The sequence below is a fragment of the Microcebus murinus genome, chromosome 11, assembly GCF_040939455.1.
Source record: "Microcebus murinus isolate Inina chromosome 11, M.murinus_Inina_mat1.0, whole genome shotgun sequence".
In the NCBI taxonomy this organism is placed as follows: domain Eukaryota; kingdom Metazoa; phylum Chordata; class Mammalia; order Primates; family Cheirogaleidae; genus Microcebus; species Microcebus murinus.
The window spans coordinates 61,091,959-61,117,335 of record NC_134114.1 but is presented as its reverse complement, the minus strand read 5'-3'; the positions used below and the strand labels follow the sequence as shown (position 1 = coordinate 61,117,335).

The 25,377-nt window shown below is 34.9% G+C and overlaps 1 protein-coding gene across 2 annotated transcripts in view; it reads left to right on the top strand.

Annotated features, from left to right (window-relative positions):
* The window catches only part of EDIL3 (EGF like and discoidin domains 3), a 422,082-nt gene that overhangs the window by 314,965 nt on the left and 81,740 nt on the right, over positions 1 to 25,377 (top strand). For both annotated transcript variants that reach the window (XM_012784391.2, XM_012784390.2), the window contains 3 exons: positions 3,168 to 3,323; positions 4,895 to 5,039; positions 9,672 to 9,856. In XM_012784391.2, the coding sequence (XP_012639845.1) occupies positions 3,168 to 3,323; positions 4,895 to 5,039; positions 9,672 to 9,856 (486 nt within the window). The remainder of the gene's footprint in view (positions 1 to 3,167; positions 3,324 to 4,894; positions 5,040 to 9,671; positions 9,857 to 25,377) is intronic.

Below are 25,377 nucleotides of genomic sequence, written 5' to 3'. Positions count from 1 at the left end.
AGCATATAGGTTCTAGGGATTTTAGATCCAGGTTATTCTTCTTCCTGTTTATATTCATTCAGGGAAAATAGTTCTCTCAAAACACTTTAGAATGCGTTTTTTTTTAAAAAAAAAAAAAGTCATATCATGTTCCTACAACCCAGTGGAACAATAATTTCCCTGAACCAGATATATAAATGAAGATATTTTATTTCACATCCCAGTATCCATCAAGTTCATAGAGAATAATTTAGGAATTTCACATGTAATCCTCAGTAGACCTTTAATGTATGTGGGATGGTTCATATAGGCAGAATAAACCTGAGATCACCATTTAGCAAAGAGATCAAACGATGGTATTGGAGCAGGGTTTACCTGCTGGAGGTGTTTGTAGTGGTGGTGTTTCTAAAATTGTGTTATTACTTTCCTCCAAGGCTTAGTTTATTTCTTACAGAAACATAAATTCCTGGCATTAAATTTGAGTATGGGCCGGGCGCTGTGGCTCACGCCTGTAATCTTAGCTCTCTGGGAGGCCGAGGCGGGCGGATTGCTCAAGGTCAGGAGTTCAAAACCAGCCTGAGCAAGAGCGAGACCCCATCTCTACTATAAATAGAAAGAAATTAATTGGCCAACTGATATATATATAAAAAAAATTAGCCGGGCATGGTGGCGCATGCCTGTAGTCCCAGCTACTCGGGAGGCTGAGGCAGAAAGATCACTTGAGCCCAGGAGTTTGAGGTTGCTGCGAGCTAGGCTGACGCCACGGCACTCACTCTAGCCTGGACAACAAAGCGAGACTCTGTCTCAAAAAAAAAAAAAAAAAAAAAAAATTTGAGTATGACCAAAATGATGAAATCTTTGCCCCTTTATACTGAATTCATTATTATCCAAGCTTAATAGTGCTAGATACATGAGAAGTCAAAAGTCTAAAACCCAGGAATTACTAAAACTTAGTGATCCAGAACCTGTATCTATAAATAAACCTTTGGTCTTTATTTTGTGTTTAATGAAAGTAGCCTGAATATTTAATTTCAGATACCTACTAAATGTAGGTTGGGTGATTCTTTACTCTTTGGAATTCTATTTCCCTAAAATATATATTCAGAGCTTCTAAGTATTAAAGCAAATAGAAATCTTTTAAAACATCATTTCTAATGATTTAGAGAAAAACATGAACTCAGATTTTTATTTTTATTTTTTGATCCTATTATACTTTTACAATTTAAATGTTAGAAAATTAGCATATAGCTCATCAGCCAAAACTCTCGCAGAGATAATTTGGCCGTCTCCAAGAGGTATAAACAAGATAATTGAAACAAGATAAAAGATAATTGAGGAAAGGAATTCTCAGAAACATCGAATGTAAAACTTGGCCTCCAAAATGAGGGGAAACATGATTCGCAGTGTCCACTGTTTACACTGTGTGTATTGGGAGGGTTTAGGCCATGAAGGGTCTCAGAATTAAAAAAGAAAAACTGTCATATCTAAGGTACTTAAAGAATCTTGCTCTTCCATAGCAATGTACTAATTTACCTAACATACTAAAGTGTCTTTCAGAAATTCCCTATTCCAAATTGCACAGTTAAAACTCCAAAATCAATCTTTAGAGGACTAATGGAGATAAATATTAAAAGTAGTAAGTAAAATTTACATTCATGAGGGATGTTTTCTTTTTGAGCCTCCAAACAATAACGGGGCTAAAATGTATTCATGTTCGCAATTATTTTAATGTCTGAGCATTGAAATGATAAAAGCAAAAATTGGCTGTCTGAGTCAATCTACTCAGCATTGTTAGAGAATAAAAGGAACCATCGACCCAAACTTTAAAAAAAAAAAAATAGATATTATGTTTAAGGTCTGTGTTGTAAGAGTGAAAGAGGGGCATGCTCACCGGCTAAGAGGCTGGGGACTACCCCACCCAAGTTCTTTAACTCGTCAAAATTCCAGGCTTTCTTTATATATGAGAAAGACCTAGAATCGCCTTGTGAGCAGCACTTGGAGGGGGGCCTCATGATGTTCAGGGAGGGAAGAAGAGACTTTGGGAAATTCAGAAACTGATTGTAGAGTGGCTGGTTTCATCAGGCACACTCTGTACCCTTTCAAATGTTAACTCTCAGAGCCTCATCCTAGAGTAGAAAAACCCTAATCACATACAGAAATCTGAGTGTTTTCTGGTTTGCTCAGGAAAATAGTCTGTGAATTATTAACTTACTATTGCCTTATGACACATTTAATTTTTTCTGATTTATACTGGTGGAGAGGGGCACTTTATAGCAATTTATTAAGAACATTGAAACAAAACCTTTCTACTAAGTTTAAGATTTTACAGACATTACAAAGGCATATTATAATGAATGGAGCAAACTTTAATGTTTACCATATGTGAATAAAGCATTTTTTTCTACACTGTAGTTATTTAATTTAATTACATGTCAAAAATATTTCTTTACACATAAGAATATTAAAAATTTTATTAGATATCTATTACTCCTGCAGTAGACTTCTGTAAAGTGATTTGGAATAGGGGTGTATGTGGAGAGAAAATCCTGGTTAGAAAGTTTCCATGTGATAAATTGAAGAGAAAAGCAACTGTTTGGTGAAAAACTAAACTAACTCCAGAGAATACAGTATAAAGATCCAGAAACTGAAGAGACATTATATTTTTGTTTTTGACATCATCATTTTCTTTGTTTTCTTATCTAGTAATTGAAGATCTCAGTGATATTTTCAGGTTTTATTTTAAATGGAAATTTCTAGAAGCTTAAATCACTTTAGACACATTGACAGTTATGTTGACATTAGAGTTTCATACAAATGACACTGAGGTTATTTTGACAAAAGAATATTTCCATTTTTCAGTTGACTAAGTCACACTTGCATAGCATAATCAACCAAATGCTTTCTATACTTATATTTTTGGGGTACATTGCTCTTATCAAAACCTGTCCACATATATTGCTTTACTTTAAAAAAGTATTCCATTGTAGAAAGAGATTTTGAAGGTAAAGTTAATATATGCCTGTTTTAAATATTTATTTTTTTTAAAGTATAAGAAAATTATTAGCTTTTCATATTATTTTTAATCTAAACTATTATAATAAATCAAAATGTTCTATTTCCAAAATCAATACTGTCAGTATTAATCTTAAAGCAATGAGATTATTGTTGATTATGCCTTTTCTCTTCAGATAAATTTGCAAAGAAAAATGAGAGTTACTGGAGTGATCACTCAAGGAGCCAAGAGGATTGGAAGCCCAGAGTATATAAAATCCTACAAAATTGCCTACAGTAATGATGGAAAGACTTGGGCAATGTACAAAGTGAAAGGCACCAATGAAGACATGGTAAGATTGACTTAACCTACTTAATTTAAAAGTAAAATCATTGATTATCAAGTGACAACAGAGTATTCCAGAGAAGCCTTATATAGAAAATAATTACCGATACGTTTTGTTTTTAATTTGACTAGTAGCTTTAAAGAAGAAGGACTTTTTCCAAGTTATAATTTACAGTGGCTGACATTTAAGATTTTCTCAGATTGTAATTGGTGATCCTACAAAGTTAGCTTTATTGAGCTCTATTTTAACAACAGTCAGCTTTCAATTTTATTTCTGTTGCTTTTACAAATTAGCACTTTTCTTAAATAAGTGCTGGTTCCAAACTTAAAAGCACCAAATCATAGAAAAGATATGTATATTTGTATACTTCATATTACAAAAAGATTTTTGTTTAGCAGAATAAAGTATTTTAGAAGTGGATATAATGCTCAACATTTCCTTTCTTTTTCTTATGATATTCCCAATTCTTTTATTAATTCTTCCTCAAAAAGTTTAACATTAAAAATATCAGTATTGCAGATCTTCCCTTAAAAAGAAAAAGCATTATACTAGACTCGAATAAATTGTATAAAAGGGTTTTTAAATTGATCTCTTAAATGAATTTAAACTAAGCGAAGTAACACAAGAATGGAAAAACAAGCATCACATGTACTCACCAACAAATCGATATTAATTGATCAACACTTATATGCACATAAGTAACATTCATCAGTTGTAGGGCAGAGGGGAGGGGGAGGGGAGCTGGGTATACTCCCACCTAATGGGTGCGGTGTGCACTGTCTGGGGGATGGACACACTAGAAGCTCTGACTCGGGTGGAGCAAAGGCAATGTATGTAACCTAAACAGTTGTACCCCCATAATATGCTGAAATTAAAAAAAAAAGTTTTTGAATTATCAAGTTTACATAAAAGGAAAAATAAGAATGAAATTTAAAGGAATACAAAAATGATACATTTTAGTACTTCATTTCTAGTGGGAAACATAGTTATTCACTGGAGATATATTTAAAAAACCTATAATTCTCTTATTCAGTGATCTGGGACTGATTGATAAAGATGTAATCTTGATGAGTCAAACCCTTTAAAGGATCATAAATCTGATTATAGCATTAGAGAGACTGGTCAGAAAGCAGTAGTAAAGACTATTTCCTACCCAACAACGTATAAATACTCGGTAGCAAAATGAACAGACTGAGAGTAACTTGAAAGATTTAAAGTGCCTATTTGTAAAAAAAAAAAAAAAAGAAAGAAAGAAAGAGAGAGAGAGAGAGAGAGACAGAGAGAGAAAACCACTACCCTGGCTCTGAGGGGCTGGCCTTAAAATTGACAAAGCCATCATAGTGGAGGATAGATTATGCCTTAGGCCACAGTGGTTTGTGGCTTTCATTAGGATTTTATGTATGGGTTTTATATTCACTGCTGATGGCAGGGTGCTTCTGAAATGCTCCATGCTCTCAAATTATTTAATCCAGCCTTTGAAGGATTATTTTGGGTAATGAATAGGGTCAATGTGTGAAAATAGGTAAAGAAGCTGTGGCAATTAATAATTCAAAACTCTGTATTCTGTCTTTGCACAGGTGTTCCGTGGAAATGTTGATAACAACACACCGTACGCTAACTCTTTCACACCTCCCATAAAAGCTCAGTATGTAAGACTCTATCCCCAGGTTTGTCGAAGGCACTGCACTTTGCGAATGGAACTTCTTGGCTGCGAACTGTCAGGTGAGTCTCATATTACTTATTTCTGGTATCTCTCTAAAAAAGAAGTGTATTTGTATGTAGCCTGCTACTAACCTGCAAATGCAACACTCATAGACATTTATTTCTTCTCCAAAATGTCTACGACGTGGTTCCTTGGGAACCCGTGTGTATTTATGTGTGAGATAAACAAGTTCTAAAACATGTTACCGGGTAAAATTAATACAGAAACAGTAATAGATTTTGTTGAGTGGTCAAAGAAAGTGCAAGGGTTTCTCATGGGAAACTACAGTCAATTTGAAATGTGTCTCATTGTTTTTGGTAGTAACTGTGATTTATGTTTTGTGACAAAAGTTCAGTAAAAACTGGAATCTGCCCGACCTCATAAATTGCAGTGAAAGTTACGCTGTACGGCACAGAAAATTAAGCTTTATTTTTGTCCATCTACCATAAGAACTTTTTTTTTTTAGGTTTTATGAAACATGTAAATTTATCATTACTCCCAAGAGGACACTACTTCAATACCAAGATTGCTACTATAAATTCATTCTTGGGTCATTCTTAGCTAGCAACCTGCTTATTGTACAAATAGTGGTTATCCAGCTTAAGGATAATCTATCAAAGGACTCAGAGTTAAATATTCTCTTCCTCCAGAGCATCGATACTAGATTTAAAGGTGAAGACTTAATATGTGGATCTTACAGTGGCCTCATTTTAATATAACTAGATTATAAGCTAAATAGAAAATCTTGTCTAGGCATTTCACTGTGTTATATTTTTAGTGGATGTTCCTGTAATTCTGGCATCAAAATTTACAACTATCCTTGCTGCAGTAGCCTGAAGTTATTTTATTTAAATAACTGTGAAGGAAACTAAAAATTCATGTGGGTGTCAATTTTTAGTATAATGTTAAAGTGTGGAAAAGCCTTTACCAAACTTTAAACAATGCCATTTAGTTAAAAATAGGATGACAAGTTCCTGCAAAGAGATAATTGTGGACTTTGTATTCATTTCAAAAACTTGCTAGGCGGGGCATGGTGGCTCACCCCTGTAATCCTAGCACTCTGGGAGGCCGAGGCAGGCGGATTGCTCCAGGTCAGGAGTTCGAAACCAATCTGAGCAAGAGCAAGACCCCGTCTCTACTATAAATTCAAAGAAATTAATTGACCAACTAAAAATATAGAGAAAAAATTAGCCAGGCATGGTGGCGCATGCCTGTAGTCCCAGCCACTCGGGAGGCTGAGGTAGCAGAATTGCTTGAGCCCAGGAGTTTGAGGTTGCTGTGAGCTAGGCTGATGCCATGGCACTCACTCTAGCCTGGGCAACAAAGTGAGACTGTCTCAAAAAAAAAAAAACTTGCCTATAGGTTAAAGTCCATACTTTATATTTGTTGCCCTTCTTAGACTTATTTGTGGTGCCTAGAAAGGGACTGATTTGTAAGCAAAACAAAGTTACTATTAATATTAAAAATAAACCCATTACATTTCAAGTAACTAGAGTAATTTGGCCAGTTGAGTCAACCTATTTTAAGAATCACATTTTCATATTCCATATTGGGTTTCTTTTGTTTGTTTGTTTTGTTTTGTTTGAGCAACCAACATGCAGTTTTAGTACCATTAATTATTCTAACAGAGATCCGTTCCCTTATTTTGGTAATTCAACCAGTCCTATTGACTGCCAATCAATCTTAGCAGAATTATTGCTATACAATGTTTGTATTACATGTCACTATATCACCACAGGCCAGTGTCATCCCTAAGCCATTCATCATAAAGCAATCAAGAGTAAGCCACAATATGATGAGGTCTACTGCAGGCTTCCTGGTTTTTAGTTACTGAACATCACCTTCCCCAACTTTTCAGTCATTTGATTCATGAAGATCAGTCTTTCATACATGGCGCAGTTACACCCCTAAGGTGTGAGTATATTTTATTTCCAAGTTTGACAAGAGGATACGCCTGACACTTTACAGATTTTATTTTCTCAAAAAAAAAGTAGGGTCCTGTCTCTGAACCCTGCAAATTGATTTTGAACTTGCATGCAGAGAGCAGTGTCTCTCAGTGGATGCTTTTAAAAGCTGGGGCACTTCACTATAGAAATATCAGTTTCATTAATACTTCATTTTGAGCAGGTGCTGTCCACACTGGTAAAAGAGTTAATTAATTTAGATGCATGAAATCATATGGGTAAAGAGTAAAAATAGGATGAGGCACATTGGCAGAAAGGTTACCTAGAACACTTAGAAATAAACACTAATGTAATGTAAAGGACTATTTCCCAGAGACCAATGCAACACTGTAAAGCCCAAGGCTGCCTTATTGTATTCACTAAATTGTTATAAGATCTTTGGGCCTCCACAGAAGATCAGCAGTTAATCTCTTCTCAGATACTTAAAAAGATCATCTCCTAAATCTCTGAAAGATATATGGAGATATTTCATTCTAAACATCTTTATTCCATTCTAAACTTAAGATGTTTACAATATTTGTGGTCATAATCTATTTCATTCTAAACTTAAGATGTTTAGAATGAAATAGATTATGACCATAATTAGAGGACAAATACTCATCCATTCATTCTTTGAACAACTAATTATTTGGATAGTCTTCTGGGCTAAGTACTAGAGATCAGAATGAGTATGAAATGAACTTTATGGTTAGGCAATAATGGTAAAAGTAAAGGCATTCCTCTTCTATTCAATACTTCATTATTATGTTATATCGCAAAAGGAGAAAAACAACTACTTTTTCTTTTGCCTTGTAAGCAAAGTTTTTCTTTGTAAGCAAAATTTTATAAAGACTTGGTGGGAGAAATAGAGGTGGAATCAGGGATGGGAATAAAAGAACAAGTCAGAAGTCTATAATGTAAACAATGCATGATATTTTGGAACTGCCTGAAGATAAACAGCATGCCACTATGGCTAACAGAACTTTCTAGAATCTTTGAGATTTGTTATGACATTTTTGTTACCCAGAATTTATATTCAGGTTTTAGAGCTCTTTTTATCATGGAACCTAAGATATATGTCTCCTATGCCAAAACTCACTTGTGCTAATAAACATAATCCTCAATTGTCATTTTTTGTATGTTTGCATAGGATAGGCATTTCCTAGAAGATGGAGGTAAACATGCAGTAGCCTCCAGAAGGAAGAAGTGATCTATATTGACCAGGACAGAAAGCAATTAATTGTAGTTAAGAATTATTTATCAATGAAGAGTTCTAGATCATCTCTTTTAGAGATTAGACTTAGAGTGGTCTAGTTTTAGAAACTGCAAACCCAGACATACGATATTCTTTAATGCTCACTAATATGCTAATATTGGGGGACTTAATATTACTGTCTGTTGGAATGAGTTTTACCAAAATAATAAAAATAGCTAACACTTACTGAGTGCTAGCTATGTGCCATCGCTCTTTCTAAGTAGTTTATATCTATTAATTAATTTCTTAGAACTCTTCTTTGAGGCAGTTTCTATTATCACCAGTCTGCAGAAGGGAAAACTGAGACACAAAATGGTTAAATAACAGGTACAAGACTACACAGCTGGGAAGTGGGAGATCAATAAAGCATGAGAAGAAGGTACTGTTTTGGTTAAAGTTTCACCTTTTTATCTTTGCTTCCTTGATGATCAAACATACCTTGAGAGTTTCTTGGCCTAAATGAAACAGAAGACTCAGCCACTGGCTCATATAATGATAGCATCATGCTTCCTATTACAAACTTTGTAAATGAAATTTTGTCACAGTTGCAATTCATGATTGGTAAATTGTGTGTATATGTATACAGACACACACACATACATACACACACACACATGCACTATTTTTCAAAGATAGGGAAAACCAAACTTTGCACCATATTAAACTTGAAACTATATGTAGTAGATTTGAAAATCTTCTTGAAATATCTAAATTTTAGAGGTTATTGAGTATGATTGAAATATAAGAATTTATTAAGAGCTTTATTCAGTAATGGTCTTTGCCAGAATTTTCTTACTTTCTTCTATCTATTAGTTTACATTCTACACTTGTGCAATGCCTGACACATGGTCACACTGAGTAAATATTAGCTTCCTGCCTTTCAGAAGAAGCTATGTGGGTGCTATAAGAATCAGTGTTAAAGATTAACATATTTCTTGAAAAAGAAAATGCTGTCCAGTTTAGAATACAATAGTGGAGCAGTTTGGGAAAATGACACTGTACTGAGGGAATTTTCATTTGCAGTATTATGAAAACAAATAAAAGAAAAACAAATATACTTTGTGAGAAAATGTCCCATTTTTAAAGACACAATGAAACTCTTGAAAACTATGGAACAGTCATGAGGCTTCTAGTAATGAGACAGGAGAGATCATTTCAGCATTGCTTTCATTTTGCAAAATCATTTATCACAGAAAAGTAGTTTCAATTGTCTGTCTTGTTTTCAATTTTTCCAAAATATATTCAGACAAAATAGCCTGAATTGACTATCTTGTTTTTCGATTTTGTTTCAGATTTATTTCTGATTATAGCCTTTTTTTAAAATTTAGATGCTCTCCCTTTGGGGGAATGAATAGCATTATGTTTAATCTTCTCTTACCTATCGAAAATGAACACAGAAAAGTTCCAGGATAATAAATTATTTTTCTTATAGGGCCCTTCTCATTTTCTTTCAGGCTGTTCTGAGCCTCTGGGTATGAAATCAGGACATATACAAGACTATCAGATCACTGCCTCCAGCATCTTCAGAACGCTCAACATGGACATGTTCACTTGGGAACCAAGGAAAGCTAGGCTGGACAAGCAAGGCAAAGTGAATGCCTGGACCTCTGGCCACAATGACCAGTCGCAATGGTTACAGGTAAAATTTTCCAGAACTATTTCACCACCCACTGCTTCTCTTCTTTGGTTAGGTGAATTTGGGGGTCATTACCTTCACATTATTTTAAATGTGACTTCATGTTTGGTTTAGCCAGTTTAATAACACATATATTCCTTATAAAGCCTTATCTATGGGTTATTTTTACTCTGGTGTTGATTTATAGATGCCACTGTCAGGTTGATGCTGAAGATTGTACCATATCACACTATGTATGTGTCAATTGATCGATTAGGAGAACATTTGCATCTTAACTCTCATCTACTCTAATGCTTTGCCTTAATATTGCTTTTGAAAGCATGACAGCAGGAATTTAACAGGCATCGAAATCATGCCACTGACCTGTAGATTGTTCTCATAGAATCGTGACTCCTGACATACTGGCTCTTTACCTGTGGTTGCTAAGCAATGGAGCAATTTGATTACACATTCTCCTACCAGAGCTTGCTTATGGAAGGAAACCATAGATACTGCAGAGTCTATTTATCATTTGCAAATGAAGTAAGGTTACAGTCAGTGCTCTTTAAAACAATCTTCATGAAATTCACTTTTCTGTGGAGCACTTTTGAGTATGCACAGGTTTGTTAATGTCTTTTGTGGCAAAGAAAAGACAGACAGCTCAGTTCTATAATACAATCACTTCATTTGAAAGATAAGAGTCCTACTCGTTGATATTGATGCTGTATCCTTAAGTTTAAAAAATGTAATTCATTTTATTCCTGGAAATCATGAAAATAATTCAAATAGCAATCAAACTAGATTTGCCAAAACTGAAACTGTTCTTAGCAGGTCACCTGAAATTTGTAGTCCCTTTTCAATCTTTTCTTCACTGGGGATTACTTTTCCTTATTCTTACAGTTAGAAATACTCACTTTTTTCTTTGCATTCCCTTAACGTTCTCTCCGCATCTTCATTTATCTGGAGCCTTATTGAGTTCTCTCATAAGCTATCATGCATTACAAATATAATTATGTATGTCTTTCTCCTATTTCTGTTCTATGAACTTTATGAAGACAGGGGTATGTTTTTCTATATATCATCCCAGCACCCAACCTGATGTTTTTGTCATGCAAATAGCAGTGCTTACTAAATTCAATCATTTAGTTAACAAATGTTGTGGGTTTTTTTTTTTTTCTTTCTTTTTGGAGAGACAGACCTATGAAGCATCCCATAACATGATAAATAGTGATGACACATGAGCAAGCAACACACTGTTCATGCTCTTATGACATTATTACCGACCAGGCGCAGTGGCTCACGCCTGTAATCCCAGCACGCTGGGAGGCAGAGGCAGGTGGATCGTCTGAGCTCAGGAGTTCAAAACCAGCCTGAGTAAGAGCGAGACCCCGTTTCTACTAAAAAAACAGAAAAAAAAATAACTGGACAACTAAAAAATATATAGAAAAAAAAATTAGCCCGGCATGGTGGCACATGCCTGTAATCTACTTGGGAGGCTGAGGCAGTAGGATTGCCTGAGCCCAGAAGTTTGAGGTTGCTATAAGCTAGGCTGATGCCATGGCACTCTAGCCTGGGCAACAGAGCCAGACTCTGTCTCCAAAAAAAACAAGACATTATTACCTCTTGCTTAATGCATTCCTTTTGTTTGACTTAGGTGACAACCAGACTTCTTTTCCTCCATCCTCCTAGCTGATGTTTCCCAATGTCCTTTCTGGTCCACTCTTCCTCTGCCTGTGGTTTTTCTCCTAACTTCTCTCTCACCAATCCCAACCTCTCAGATTAACAAGTATTGGTGATTTCAATATTAAAATATGGATTTAATCCGCCCGGCTAGCTCAGTCAGTAGAGCATGAGACTCTTAAAATATGGATTTAAGTACCATAAAAGCATTTTACTTCTCACCACTTCCGTTGCCACTTCCATGATCGTGGTTACTACCCTCTTTCACCTGGGTTTTTACAGAAGCCTCTTAATCAGCTTTCCTTTTTCTGGTTTTACGTTCTAAAAATCTTATTTCTTAAGTAGTAACTCACACATATTCATGTGTGTGTGTGTGTGTGTGTGTGTGTGTGTGTGTGTGTTTGTGTGTGTTTCCTGAAATGCAAATGTGATTCTCTTACTCCCTTATTTAAAACCCTTCAATTCCTCCCTCTCAGCATCAGAAGAAAATGCAGTATCCTTAATATAGCCTGAAAGGAATTGGCCCTATTTCATCTCTTACCACACTTTTCTAAATTTGCTTATTTCTCAAACCAAGCTCTAGCTCCCTCTTCCCATTTATTTACAAATGTCCTCTTCCTAGAGGAAAAGAAAAGAAAGAGCCCCTCTGCCCACAAATTTCTCAGCCTTCTGTTGTTTAAGTCCTTCAGCTACAGTTTGGACATACCTTTCTCTAGGAAGGCTTTCTTCTAGGAAGGAGGCCAACTTCATCCTACTCCATGTCTGACTTAAGTTCTGTCCTGTATACTACCATCTCCTCTGTAATTCTCTCACTGTACCAGTTCTCACACTATACTGGAAATTCTGTTTTTATGCTAGATTGCTTGCTTCATGAGGGCTAGGGACACACCTGTATTGTTGAATTTCTTAAATTGTTGGCCAGCACCTAACCAAATACTTGTCACAATACCTGGGCACATGGTAGGCATTTTATAAAGATTTGTTGAATGAAATAATTCAAACTAGAAGTTTGGGCCAGTACAAATATAAGTTTGATCCCCAATTTAAGAGGTCAACTGCTACATATTCTCAAAATTTTAAATTGTATTTGAAAAAGAAATACAAAAAACTTATGTCAAAGAGATGGCCTTTTTTAAATACAGAAACTAAATTTCCATAGTATTCGAGTCATTTCTCAGATTAAGGAAATATAGTTAATATTATTGGTGATTCATAATGCTGTGTGGAATAAGGCAAAATATTTTATAACCCACAAATAGCTCAGAAAGGTTAGTAGACCCCAGGAATATCCACATAATGGGACTACCAATGGCACATTTTTTTAGAAAGATAAAAATAAAACAAATATTTTTAAATGAATCATGGTGTAATCTTTAGTGTAAACGGCCATTCATCACTCTAAGATGGCTTTTCAACTGTCTTATTCCAGTCATTTGCATGCTGAAATTGATTCATTTTGTCAATGACAGATTTTCTGTCAATTCAAGGACCAGTTCTTCTAGTATATGTCATATTTTTGTTGTATCAAAATATAATCAGGCCGGGCGCGGTGGCTCACGCCTGTAATCCTAGCTCTCTGGGAGGCCGAGACGGGCGGATTGCTCAAGGTCAGGAGTTCGAAACCAGCCTGAGCAAGAGGAGACCTCGTCTCTACTATAAATAGAAAGAAATTAATTGGCCAACTAATATATATAGAAAAAATTAGCCGGGCATGGTGGCACATGCCTGTAGTCCCAGCTACTCGGGAGGCTGAGGCAGGAGGATCGCTTGAGCCCAGGAGTTTGAGGTTGCTGTGAGCTAGGCTGACACCACGACACTCACTCTAGCCTGGGCAACAAGTGAGACTCTGTCTCAAAAAAAAAAAAAAAAAAAATATAATCAGAATCTCCAAGGCAAAGTAAATGGATATCTTCTGTTTTATTTATTTATTTATTTATTTTCTGACATCATGCAAGAAAAAGCTTCAGAATTTTTTTTTAATCTTTTTTGTTTCAGCAAATTATGGCAGTAAAAGTTTTAGATTACATATGTTGCCCTTGCCCCACCCAAATCAGAACTTTAAGTGTGTCCATCCCCCAGATGGTGCACACCACACCCATTAGGTGTGTATATACCCATACCCTCCGCCCCTCTCCTACCTGCCCGGCACCTGATGAATGTCATTACTATATGTGCACTTAAGTGTTGATCAGTTAACATCAATTTGATGGTGAGTACATGTGGTGCTTGTTTTTCCATTCTTATGATACTTCACTTAGTAGAATGGGCTCCAGCTCTATCCAGGATAATACAAGAAGTGCTAGATCACCATTGTTTTATTGGCTGAGTAGAACTCCATGGGATACATATACCACATTTTATTAATCCACTCATGTATCGTTAAAGCTCCAGAGTTTTGGCTATTTTAGTGTTTTCCCCTCAAGAGAATATAGACCGTTCAACTCCACATTATTATGATTGTTAGTGTTTCTATTGAAAATAAAATTAATATTTTTTATAGATAACTATACATAGGATGATTTTGTTTTTGAGTTTTTGGTATAGAGGTGTTATAGAAATCAATTTTTATTCTGAATTTATGTATAAACTTAGAGGCTTCTGAATTTATATATTTTAGTTGTATTTTTAACTAAAATGCATCAATTCTGAGCAATAACTCTTCAGAAGAAAAGCCATTTCTGTCTTTTAATTCCCTTTCTTCATCATCAATCTCTTGCTAATTAACTTTTTAAGAAACTGCTCTTTATATACCATCTAAAATATCACCCTCGAATAAAGAAAATTTTATTTTAGCCTAATAGGTTTTTCTAAAACCTAATCAGGTAATATCTGGAAATACAATTGTAGTAAATGAAGCTCAAAAAAACACCCTTATGGCTAATCATGATATATTTGAAGGAATTCTTATGTGTCCTTCTAGAATTCATATGTATTCAACCATCATGTTAACATTTTATTCTTATTATTACTCTAATGTTTCTTCCAATCTCTTCTATAAGATGAAAATGTCTGGAGCTTCTCAAGTAAATGTTCTTGTGTTATTTTTTAGAAGTGATCATATCTCACTGATTAGCTTTCTTGAGTTAGTGTTAATCATAAAATCAAGCTATTCCTATATGAACATGGCAACAGTGTGTCAGGTTCACAGGCAGTCCTAAATAAGAGGCATTTCTCAGACTTCTGAAAGAATGTTGTTCAATTACTCTCATGTGTATGATGTTTTCTAAAACTTTAAAATTTAACCAAAACTTTCAGCAAAAAGCCCTACCAATGTGTTTCCAAGTCTCCCAAAGGTTAAACTGCAGTTTCTGCCTTTCAAAAAAATCTTGCCTACATCTAAAATGAACGATCCTAAGTCAACCATTCCTGATTCCTAGGCTGGACATTCCTCACACTTGGCTAGACTAGATTTTAATTCTTGTTATAAAAATAAAGTGGCATTTAACTCACAGAGTTTTTTTTAGGATCAGACTATTAGCTTCTGTAGTTAGTTTCTAAACAAAGGAGCAAGAAATTGTGTCAGATATTAAGGTGAATTACATAAGACAAATAACAGAACAGTAGAAACACGCAGTACATACCCAGGAAAGGAATAGATCCCTTCTTTTTCTTTCTGGTGGATCATGGAACCTCAGGAAAATGTAATTTGACATCACCAATTTTAGTCAAAAATCAGCATTTGCATACATATTCTTCACTTCCTCTAAATGGAATTTCCAGTAAAAAAAAGAAATGAAATGTAAAGTATGCATTGTTAGATTGGTTGCAAACTGTAAGTAGTGTTGACAAATTACATAAATTGGCATTGGCAAACAAAAAATTTGAAATGTCTTTATCTAGGTATCATTAGATTTTTCAGCTTCTTACGTGGCAGTAGAAATCATAAATAGTTATAATTTAAAATGTGTACTATGTCATTTGCCAATCTTCTCAAATGAAACTGTATTCCTAGTAGAATGGTATGTGTTTTTATATCCATTATCACTGGCTTTCACCAAAAGTAAATTTCCTTTTATGCTCAGATTAAACAAATTGATTGAGGTGTTTAATGACATTCTATCAGGAGCAAGGGTATTCCTCATGATGGTCTTATAAATTGTGAAAGAATATACTGATTCATTTTGATGTTGCACATAGAAGTATGAGAGGAGTGCTCTAAGAATTACCGTGGATTAATTTAAAAATTATTTTAAAATAAAACATCACAAATCCTTTTATAGTGAATATAGTGTATATGTATTCATTACCTTATTGATGGTAACTATACAAAAAGAATAATTCACAATCTGTAATTAAAGTTACTAAAAAGGTTTTCAGGTTTCATAATGGGGGACATAATATAAATTACTAACAGGAAGAAAATGTTACAATGTCACCTAGCAAGTGGCCTTTTGGTCTATTTCACAAAATATTTGCTAATTTAAGGTAGTCTGCATAGTATTCGACAAAGTTAGTAGAATTAATAGAGTTGTTAGACTGCACATTTTAGTGTTCACCTTTGTCAAAATTGCATCTAACCCTATACAGCTTCATTTCAATACTAATTTTGTGGAAATGTGTAAGAGAGCAATTGAATTTAAGCTTTCAAATTAAATAAGCCTTGTTTAATTTAATCCTTTTTACAGTTTTAAAAGGTGGGATTCTAGCCATAGAATTAATAACTTCTTTAAAGCCAATAGCTTCTCTTGCCCTCTGGACAATTTCTTTACAGAAGAGTGGAAGGGGAGGTTCTCAAGGATCAAGTGACCTCTAGACCCCTAGGAAACATTTGGCAAAATGAAGGAATATTCTTATTTCCAACTCACAATTCCAATATTTTATATGTTCATACTGTTTACTATACAGAAAATATAAAAGAGATTAAGTAATGAAACATATATGATTGTGAGACAGCTTCCATTCTTTCATAATGTTATACATATTTTAGAGTGTATTAAAAGAATCATAGGATGCTTATACGTTGCTAGGACTATGAAATCATCTTTAAAATTTCTATAATTTTATGATGTCAAAGGGAATCCTCACTATCCAATTAGAAAAAAGCTTTTAGGCCAGGTATCGTGGCTCACACCTGTAATCCTAGCACTTTAGAAAAGTGAGGCAGAAGGATCACTTGAAGCCAGAAGTTTGAGACCAGCCAGAGCAACATAACAAAACATATCTCTACAAAAAATAGAAAAATTAACTGGGCATGAAGGTGCATGCAAGTAGTCCCAGCTACTCAGGAGGTTGAGGTAGAGGTATCACTTGAGCCTAGGAGTTTGAGGTTGCAGTGAGCTATGTTGATGCCACTACATTCTAGCCTGGGCAACAGAGCAAGACCTTGTGTCAAAAAAAGAAAAAGAAGAGAAAAAAAGTTTTTAGTAAGCAAAACAAAATTGAATAGGGCATTTGTATAGAAAGTACTTAGAGAGCAGAGAAGAATGCAGCCGGTATCAATGTAGTATATTGAGTGCATAATTCGAAGTCCAAAAATCTAGATTTGAGTGATGACAAATCAATACCCTGGGACTCAGTGTTTTTTTTTTTTTTTTCCTTTTTCATCTAAAATGGAGATATTACCAAAAAATCACCCCTCCAAGGCTATCTTCTCCTTTTAAAAATCCTGACACCACTAAGATTCTAGTATGTAAATGATGATTAGCCCAATCCAAAGAAATCAGAAAATTGTCAGGCCACCAGCTGATTTCTTTGTAATGTAGCACAAGTATGAAGTTAACAAAAAGACATCATATAACTTAATTATTGGTATAATTATAGCCATCTAACTTTAAAATTAACTTATAAAAAGTTATATAATACATAACACATCTAAATAATACTCAAAATATTTCCCTCACCTTTTCATCTGTTTTGATTTCAAGTAATTTACTTGGCTACTAACCCCGGTAACCTTGGGTTATATCTCTCTATAATAAACAGCTTAAAAAACAAAAACAAAAAAATCACTAAGACAACGCACTAAGATATATTAAGCATTATTAATTAGTAATACACAGCACTTACATATAGAAAGTTATGAAAAATACTCAAAATAGTAGCTTCTGATGGCAATAAGGAGTAGGTTCAAACACAGTGTACAGCCTTGGATAACAAGCCTCTGTGGCCCGTAAAAATTGGATGGAAGCTTTGTGGTTTGGAGATTAAATGACTTTATGCTTTTTAAATTCAACTAAAGACTTTTGAGGCACCTGTTATAACAACAACACACAATGCCAGGTGCAAGGAACTGCAGACATATTCAGCCCTATGTCTGCCTGCATGTACGATTGCTGATGCCCTAATTGTCATGGATCCAGCATTCCAAAAGCAATGAACAGAAGGGAAGTTGGATGTTTCTGCTTAGAATTGGTATTTGAAACCATTGAAAAACTGAACAACAGTACTTATAAGACTTATATGTGCACAGCATGCCCATTCATACTTTTTATGATAATGAGAATTAAATGATTTCTGATTCCTTTGTGTGCAATTATTATATCATTTGTGACATATTAGTAATCTTCATATTATCAAAACATAGCTGTGAGAATGGTAACCCATTCTCCTCTAAGAAATACTAGCTGAAAATATGCCAATGAGTAAAATTTAGAACTTGGGAATACTGTTTCAAATAACATGAGCAGTTTGTAAAGGCTTTCCAATAAAATCAGAATCAGTTTCAGTCGGTGATCTCATCTTGTCTTTAAAGCAGCCATCTTGGCAGGCTCAGTTATGTTTGTTTTGTAATGAGGTTATGAGAGAGTCAGGGAAGCTTGCTAAAAATTGCACAGCCAATCAGTAGTCTAAAGGGGACTCAACACTTGCCGGAAGCTCATGTGTTGATTGTTACCACAATAATTTTTAGAACATTTAGTGGATGAGGTTACTCCTTTCTTCAGGGGATATTTGTTGGATTAGGAAGTCCTTCCTCTGCCCAGTTCTGACCAGCCTAGTTCTGGCCACTTATCTTGTCTTAAATAAGAGCTCCTAGTACTTCTATGGATCCAGCTTGCCCTCTAAATTTCTGGTTCCACATTATAAAACTTGTATATTTCTTTCAGTGTTATTGAGCATGGAATACACATACACATACACATGCACACAAAATATTTGGAAAATGTAATTCCTACTTTTTCTTGGTTTAAAATAAAACAATAGGAAACAGGAATGGAAACTCTAATATTTTCTCCCCACCTCCAGTGATGTGTTTGTTGTGCATACATCACATTTTAGAGAAAGCTGCTCTGTGCAACAATCTTGGTCATAGTCAAGCTCACCTGGTTCAGATGCTTTGGTTTAGCTGAGAGACCTTTGTAATTTTTCTTCAAAGCCAATGATGCTATAATGAGTAGGTAAATTCAATTTTTGTTTACTTTCATGGCTGTAGATATGTCTTATTTGTGAAGTATTTTATTTTCTAGCTAATGTCACCTTAAATTTATTTATAGCCAATATTACATCCATCTTCTCCTTCATTAATAAATTAACATTTCTGTAGGGAAATAAGCCTCAGTGAAATGACTGTGAAATCTCTGGTGTCTTTGTTTTATGCTGCTATTATAGTTAACTAGCATAGTGTTTCTCTTGAAAAGCATACGTCCAACTAGCTATGATTTTTATGTATTAACTTTTGGTCAAATGTTTTCTCTAAGATTCTTTAAGATGTGGCTAAGGACATATTTATCCTTCTACAGCTTCCAGGCAATCACTTTCTGGAATTAATTTATATTTGAGGAGAAAACTAGATATACAGTTTTTGGCTAGCACAGATTGTGACCTCATGATCAAGGCCCAAAGTTTTGACTTTTTAACTCATTGCTTAGGTAATTTGCCTGAGGTCAGTCAAGAAATCTGGAGGCTGCTCACTCAGTTTGACCTGCCCTCTGCTTCCTGCAAATCCTCTTGTGTGTCTGACTGCTCTCCTCTCCTGCCCTCTTCTCCACCTAGCCCAGTTTCCTTTCTGATGGAGTTTCACAAACTGCTCTGGCTCTTGTTAAGGGGCCACCTGATGCCACCTTGACCTCTGGCTTCTCAGTACATTTGGGTCCAGCTTACTGCCATAGCTGACCTCCACCTTAGGCTGTCCACCAACCTCAGCATTCTTGGTTCCTGGTCCTTGTAGTGAATCCAAGGCTGCTCTTTTGGCACTCCCATTTTTTTTCAGATATACCTTTTCTTCAGATAGTTCCACTGCCAGATTTGGGTCCTCGTGACTACAGACCCAGAGTTTTCAAAATGCTCCTCTCTTCTTTGTCTGATTATGAACTGATAAAATTTTTAGGGTAATATATGTCACTCTTTCATGCTAAAAATGCAGTACTTCAAAACAAATTAGGTTCTCTTTCTCTCCAAATGATTAATTTTATCAGTATTTCTAAAAATATACCCTAGAAAACACTACTTCCATAGGCTTCCTTTATTGGAAGTACGGAGAGCAAATATTTTCTCCCATTCTGTAGGTTGTCTATTCACTCTAATGATAGTTTATTTGGCTGAGGAATGTTTATGGCAGCACGATTCACTATTGCAAGGACATGGAAACAACCCAAGTGCCCATCAATTCATGAGTGGATTATTAAAATTTGGTATATGTTTTTCAATGGATTATTACTCAATTCCAAGAAACGACAGTGAGCTAGCACTGCTTATATTATCCTGGATTGAGTTTAAGCCCATTATCCAAAGTAGGTGATGGTGACACAAGATCAGAAAAATGGGCTCCACATGTACTCTCTGTCACATTGCTACTGACTGATTATCAATATGGTGCTCAAAGGGTGGTGGTGTTCACCAGAGATTCGGGACTTGGGGGAATGGACCCACATCTGAGGGATGTGGTGAAAGTATGGAGGGGAAGGGCATACCTCTAACCTTTGCTAGGTAAAGACAAAGTTATAAAATCTAACCAAAATGTTAAAAAAAGGAAACATTTATCAGGTATCGGGCAGGTGGGGGGGATGGGTTTATATATATACATTATAAGTGCAATGTGCATTGTCGGGGGGATGGACACACTTGAAGCTCTGACTCGAGGGGTGAGGGGGAGAATAGCAATGTACGTAACCCTAACATTTGTACCCCCATATTATGCTGCAATTAAAAAAAAAGGAAAAAACATTTAAAAAAATAAAAATGTAAAAGACTGAAAAAAAAAAGAATCCTGTAGGAAAGAGATTTAACTTTTTTTGGCTTGGTAATTTTCAAACTTATCTGATAAGGGAGTGCTTTTTAAAAATACTTTAATATCCTCAGAAACCACTTTGGAATATTATATATTAATTAAGTTGCATTTCTATAGCACTTTGTTATTTTCAAAGGGTTTTGTAGTATTTATTTTCACTGTATCCTTATAGTAATATGGGTACATATCATTATTTGTGTAAAGTACTCTGTTCCAAAAGTTGAAAATACAAATTGCAGAGATTACATGACTTAATTCTATAAATGACAAAACTTGACACCAAAATCCAATTTCTGGCCAGGCGCTGTGGCTCACGCCTGTAATCCTAGCTCTTGGGAGGCCGAGGCGGGCGGATTGCTCAAGGTCAGGAGTTCAAAACCAGCCTGAGCAAGAGCGAGACCCCGTCTCTACTATAAATAGAAAGAAATTAATTGGCCAACTGATATATATATAAAAAATTAGCCGGGCATGGTGGCGCATGCCTGTAGTCCCAGCTACCTGGGAGGCTGAGGCAGAAGGATCACTGGAGCCCAGGAGTTTGAGGTTGCTGTGAGCTAGGCTGACGCCACGGCACTCACTCTAGCCTGGGCAACAAAGCAAGACTCTGTCTCAAAAAAAAAAAAAAAAAAAAAAAAAAATCCAATTTCTGTCTTTTCCATTGAGTGCCATTTTTCATGGCTGTGTCTGACATCATGTAGAATAGGGTCTAACCTTGGAAGCCTTTTTTCATCAACATGATTTTTTTCAGTTACAGAAAAATATATGCAAAATATGTGTATTAGAAAACTTAGTTTTCCAATTCACTGCATTCCTCTGTTCCTACTCAATATCACAAAACAATTCATCAATTCTGTATCCATATCTGTGCAAGCCGAACATTTAAAATTGCCTAAATGGATTCAAACCATTGTTTTCATTTCATCTTTAGAATGCTACACATAAGCTAAAGTTATCCCAGATATACCTGAGGAAAGTCAATCCTTGTCATGAGTAAAATGGGTCATATACATTGACTACTCTATGCATGGAAAGTAACATGTGAACAGTTATACTTGCTGAGAAACAGTTCCCAAGAACTAAAGGGTTTAGGTAGAGAAGTTTACAATGGTACACAGATTTATATGTCACTCAAGTGGTAAAAATTTTCTGTCTCATATCTTGAAACACATTTGATAACTTTCTTTAAAACTCTGTTTCTTTCCCACTTAAAATGACAGGGAATCATCACTGAAACTTGCCTTTCTATAGTTTGTCCTTCTGCAAATGTTCAGACACTTTGGCTTTCCCTTCTCTGTGTTCATGGTGTAAAGTTGTCTCTTTGTTCCAATGAAAGGCTTTTGTAACCGGCATGCATTAAACTTTAATGTAGAATCTATATTAGGATATTCACCATTTTACATTAAAATGGGGCAGTAAACATCAGCAATAGACATATTGTAGCATTTCGGATGTGAGTAACAGGAACTCTCCTATGAAAGAATCATTATTTTTTTCCTTGTAGGTTTTCCTCACTTAAGTCAGACTACAGACTATTTGAATAGTAAGATTTCTATTATCCCATACATTCTCTCTTCTGCTAGTCTGGTGTCTTTTTGAATCGGAAAACTTTAAAGGAGGAAGGGGTGTGTGCATACTTTTATTCAGAGACATAAGTTCATGTGCCCATTTACACTATTTTTTATGCTACTAAAAATTTATAAACAGCTTTTTGTACAAGGTTATCCAACATAAGAAAGGGGAAAAGCAAGAGATATTTACCCATAGCTATTATTAATTAGTTTCTATTTTATGATACCTGTTCTATAGTTTTAAAATAAAATATGGAATAAAATTTTATAGTGATTTCATTCAAGGTTGTATTAATTAACATTATGGAATTGTACATGATTATTATTGCCATTGTATATGCAATGATTAAAAAATCACATGTGATTAAGATGGTTTAAGGTAAATGAATAAAATAACAAGGATAATTAAAAACTATTAGTTGCATTAAACTCTAAGTCATCTTTCCTCCTTCTCCCAATATCCTGACACGTACTAAAGGCTCAACCTTTGTTTATTTCTGATGGTCTGGGGTAAAATACCACTCCAGTATCACACAGCACTGTGGAGTTTTAATCCTCAAAGCTGTAGGATTTGATGGTCGTTCATGAGTACCTCAGGACCCATCTGTCATGGACTGTTAAGCATGTGCCTAGTGATATGGGAGGATTTGTAATAAAAGATAATGGATCTAAGAGTACTATCTATACATCTATATATATATGTAGATATATGTGTGTGTTTACGTATACGTTTTCTACAAACTGCCTCAAAGCTCTATAATGGAAATAGGCAAAATTCTAAAAATAAAGCAGCTATAATGATCTCCCTGGGAAAAGGCACACCACTAGCTGCTTGTGTCTTCTTCCATGTTGGTGTCAAAGTAGTTTTCTCAAAATGTGATTTGGAGACCTCCTGCATCAGAATCGGCTACCTAAAAATGCAGATTCTTAAATTTTGTCCCCAGAGATTCTGATGTTATTAGGTCTGAGTTGGGCATAGAAATGTGCATTTTTGAACAAATATCCTTGGATTCTTGTGCAAAATGAAATTCAAGAAAAGTGGAATTGATTGTTTATGACTTGAAACATGTTCATTTAAAAGCAGCCATTTTAATGGGACTTGCTTAGATATGTGGAGTTAAAAATTACTTGAGTATGAATCTAATCACAGTTTAAGAGTAGAGTACTGGTAAGCTCCAAATTAAAGAAATGCCATGGTACTGGTATTCAGGTGCCAGAAATCTAGACTGACATTGATCTGACTTTTATTAAATGAATAAATTCAACAACAAATTTCTAATTTCTCCTAACTCTATAGAAAATAAAGTATATTAAAGATACACATATAGAACCAGATCTAAATCTATGAGATAGGATTTGTTTTGATATCTGTAACTCAAGTTTCTCTGACTAGGAAAAAATATAGATATATGTATGTGTATATATGTATGTATACATTTAGTATAAACATCTATTATATGAAATTATTAAATTTAAATAATCAAATATTTTTGTGCTTAGCCCTTTAATAAATGTAGCACAATAACAGGTATTTCTCACAATGATCATGAGGTATTACCAATTTCTGAAGTACTATCTGAAGAGAGAAAATATGTTCAGCAGAATGGAATATTAAATTTACTGTTTGTAGTCTGTTGAAAAGGCCTTGGGTAAAGTAGGTGTATGATGCATGTTGCAAGTTTGTTGAATAATATTTTCAAAATTGTCAATCCATGTGCAGTTGGTGAGATTTTTGAATCCACTGATACATTTGACAAGAAATAGTATATCAAAATGGTTAGGGTCTTAAACTCTATAGCAGACTTATCTGGCTTCAAACCCTTTCTCTGCCACTAATTAGTTGTGATATTCTTATTTCCTAAATAAGGATAATATCTACTTTATAGGCTTATGTGCAGGATTAATTGAATTAACATTTATAAAGTGCTTAAAAATAATTGCTACAAAAATGTTGGCTATTATTTCATTGATCAAAATGACTCCTTCTGCACCCAATGAAACTGTATGTGGCATTTGTTTTCATTTAAGTTTGCCAGATAAAAATACAGGACACTTAGTTAAATCTGAATTTAATATAAATTATGATGATATTAGTATAAAGGTGTTCCAGATATTGCAGGGGACATACTTATACTAAAAAAATTTGTAATTTATCTGAAATTGAAATCCAATGGGCATTTCATGTTTTATTTTGCCAAATCCAACAACCCTATTTTCACTCTGTTTCATTGACTTTCTTTCCCCTGGTACATGCAATTGAACTAAGTTATGATGCTGATATAATGATGAGTTCTGGTCAATAGATAATGATTTTAGTAGATTGTTCCTCTGTAATTGTTTTGCATTGTGCCTCTATTGCAGTTGCATAGATATTGGAAAATCTAATAGTTTATTAACTTTAAAGCAAATATGCTTAAATTGACCTCTACTTCAAAATTATTAATCTCTGTTTTGTTCTGGGGGAAAGAACCTATTTTCTGTTTTAGCTCTTGTATGCTCAGTGGATTGCTGGGGATAAGACAAACCCTTTGGATCTACACATAAATCCAGGAGATGAACTCAGTCTCCCTGATTAGATAGGAACTCAGTATAATATTTCCCATCCTGGGAATGGGTTGAAGTTTCCAGAAATGCCTCTGAATGACTCTAAATGACATTTGAAATCTTGTGTCTACAGTTTGTAGAAATTGTCACTAGATGGAATTTAATATCCTTAGAGTTATTTTTAGCTCAGTGGATTCATATTCTCTCCCTCCCCCTCCCCCTTCTCCCTCTCTCTCTCTTTCTCTCTCTCCCTCTCTCATACACAACACACACAGTCTTTAGGACTTGAACTCAAATATTGATCCCTTTTAGCTTCTAGCTGTGTGACACTGGAATGGTATTTTACCTCTGAGCATCACTTTCTTTATCTCAGAAATACAGTAAATGCCCATTCCACAGAGCTGTTGGAAGACTGAATGAGGCCACATCTATACAACATCCTGCATGGTGCCTAGAATGGTGTAAATGCCCCTTGTGAGTTCTCTTCCCTGCTTCTTCCTCAGCATCAACACAGAAACTCTAGAGATTAGCAGTACTGGAGCTAAGTTTGATTCCAGATTCTGTGGTTGTATTATACTAAATCAGAAGAC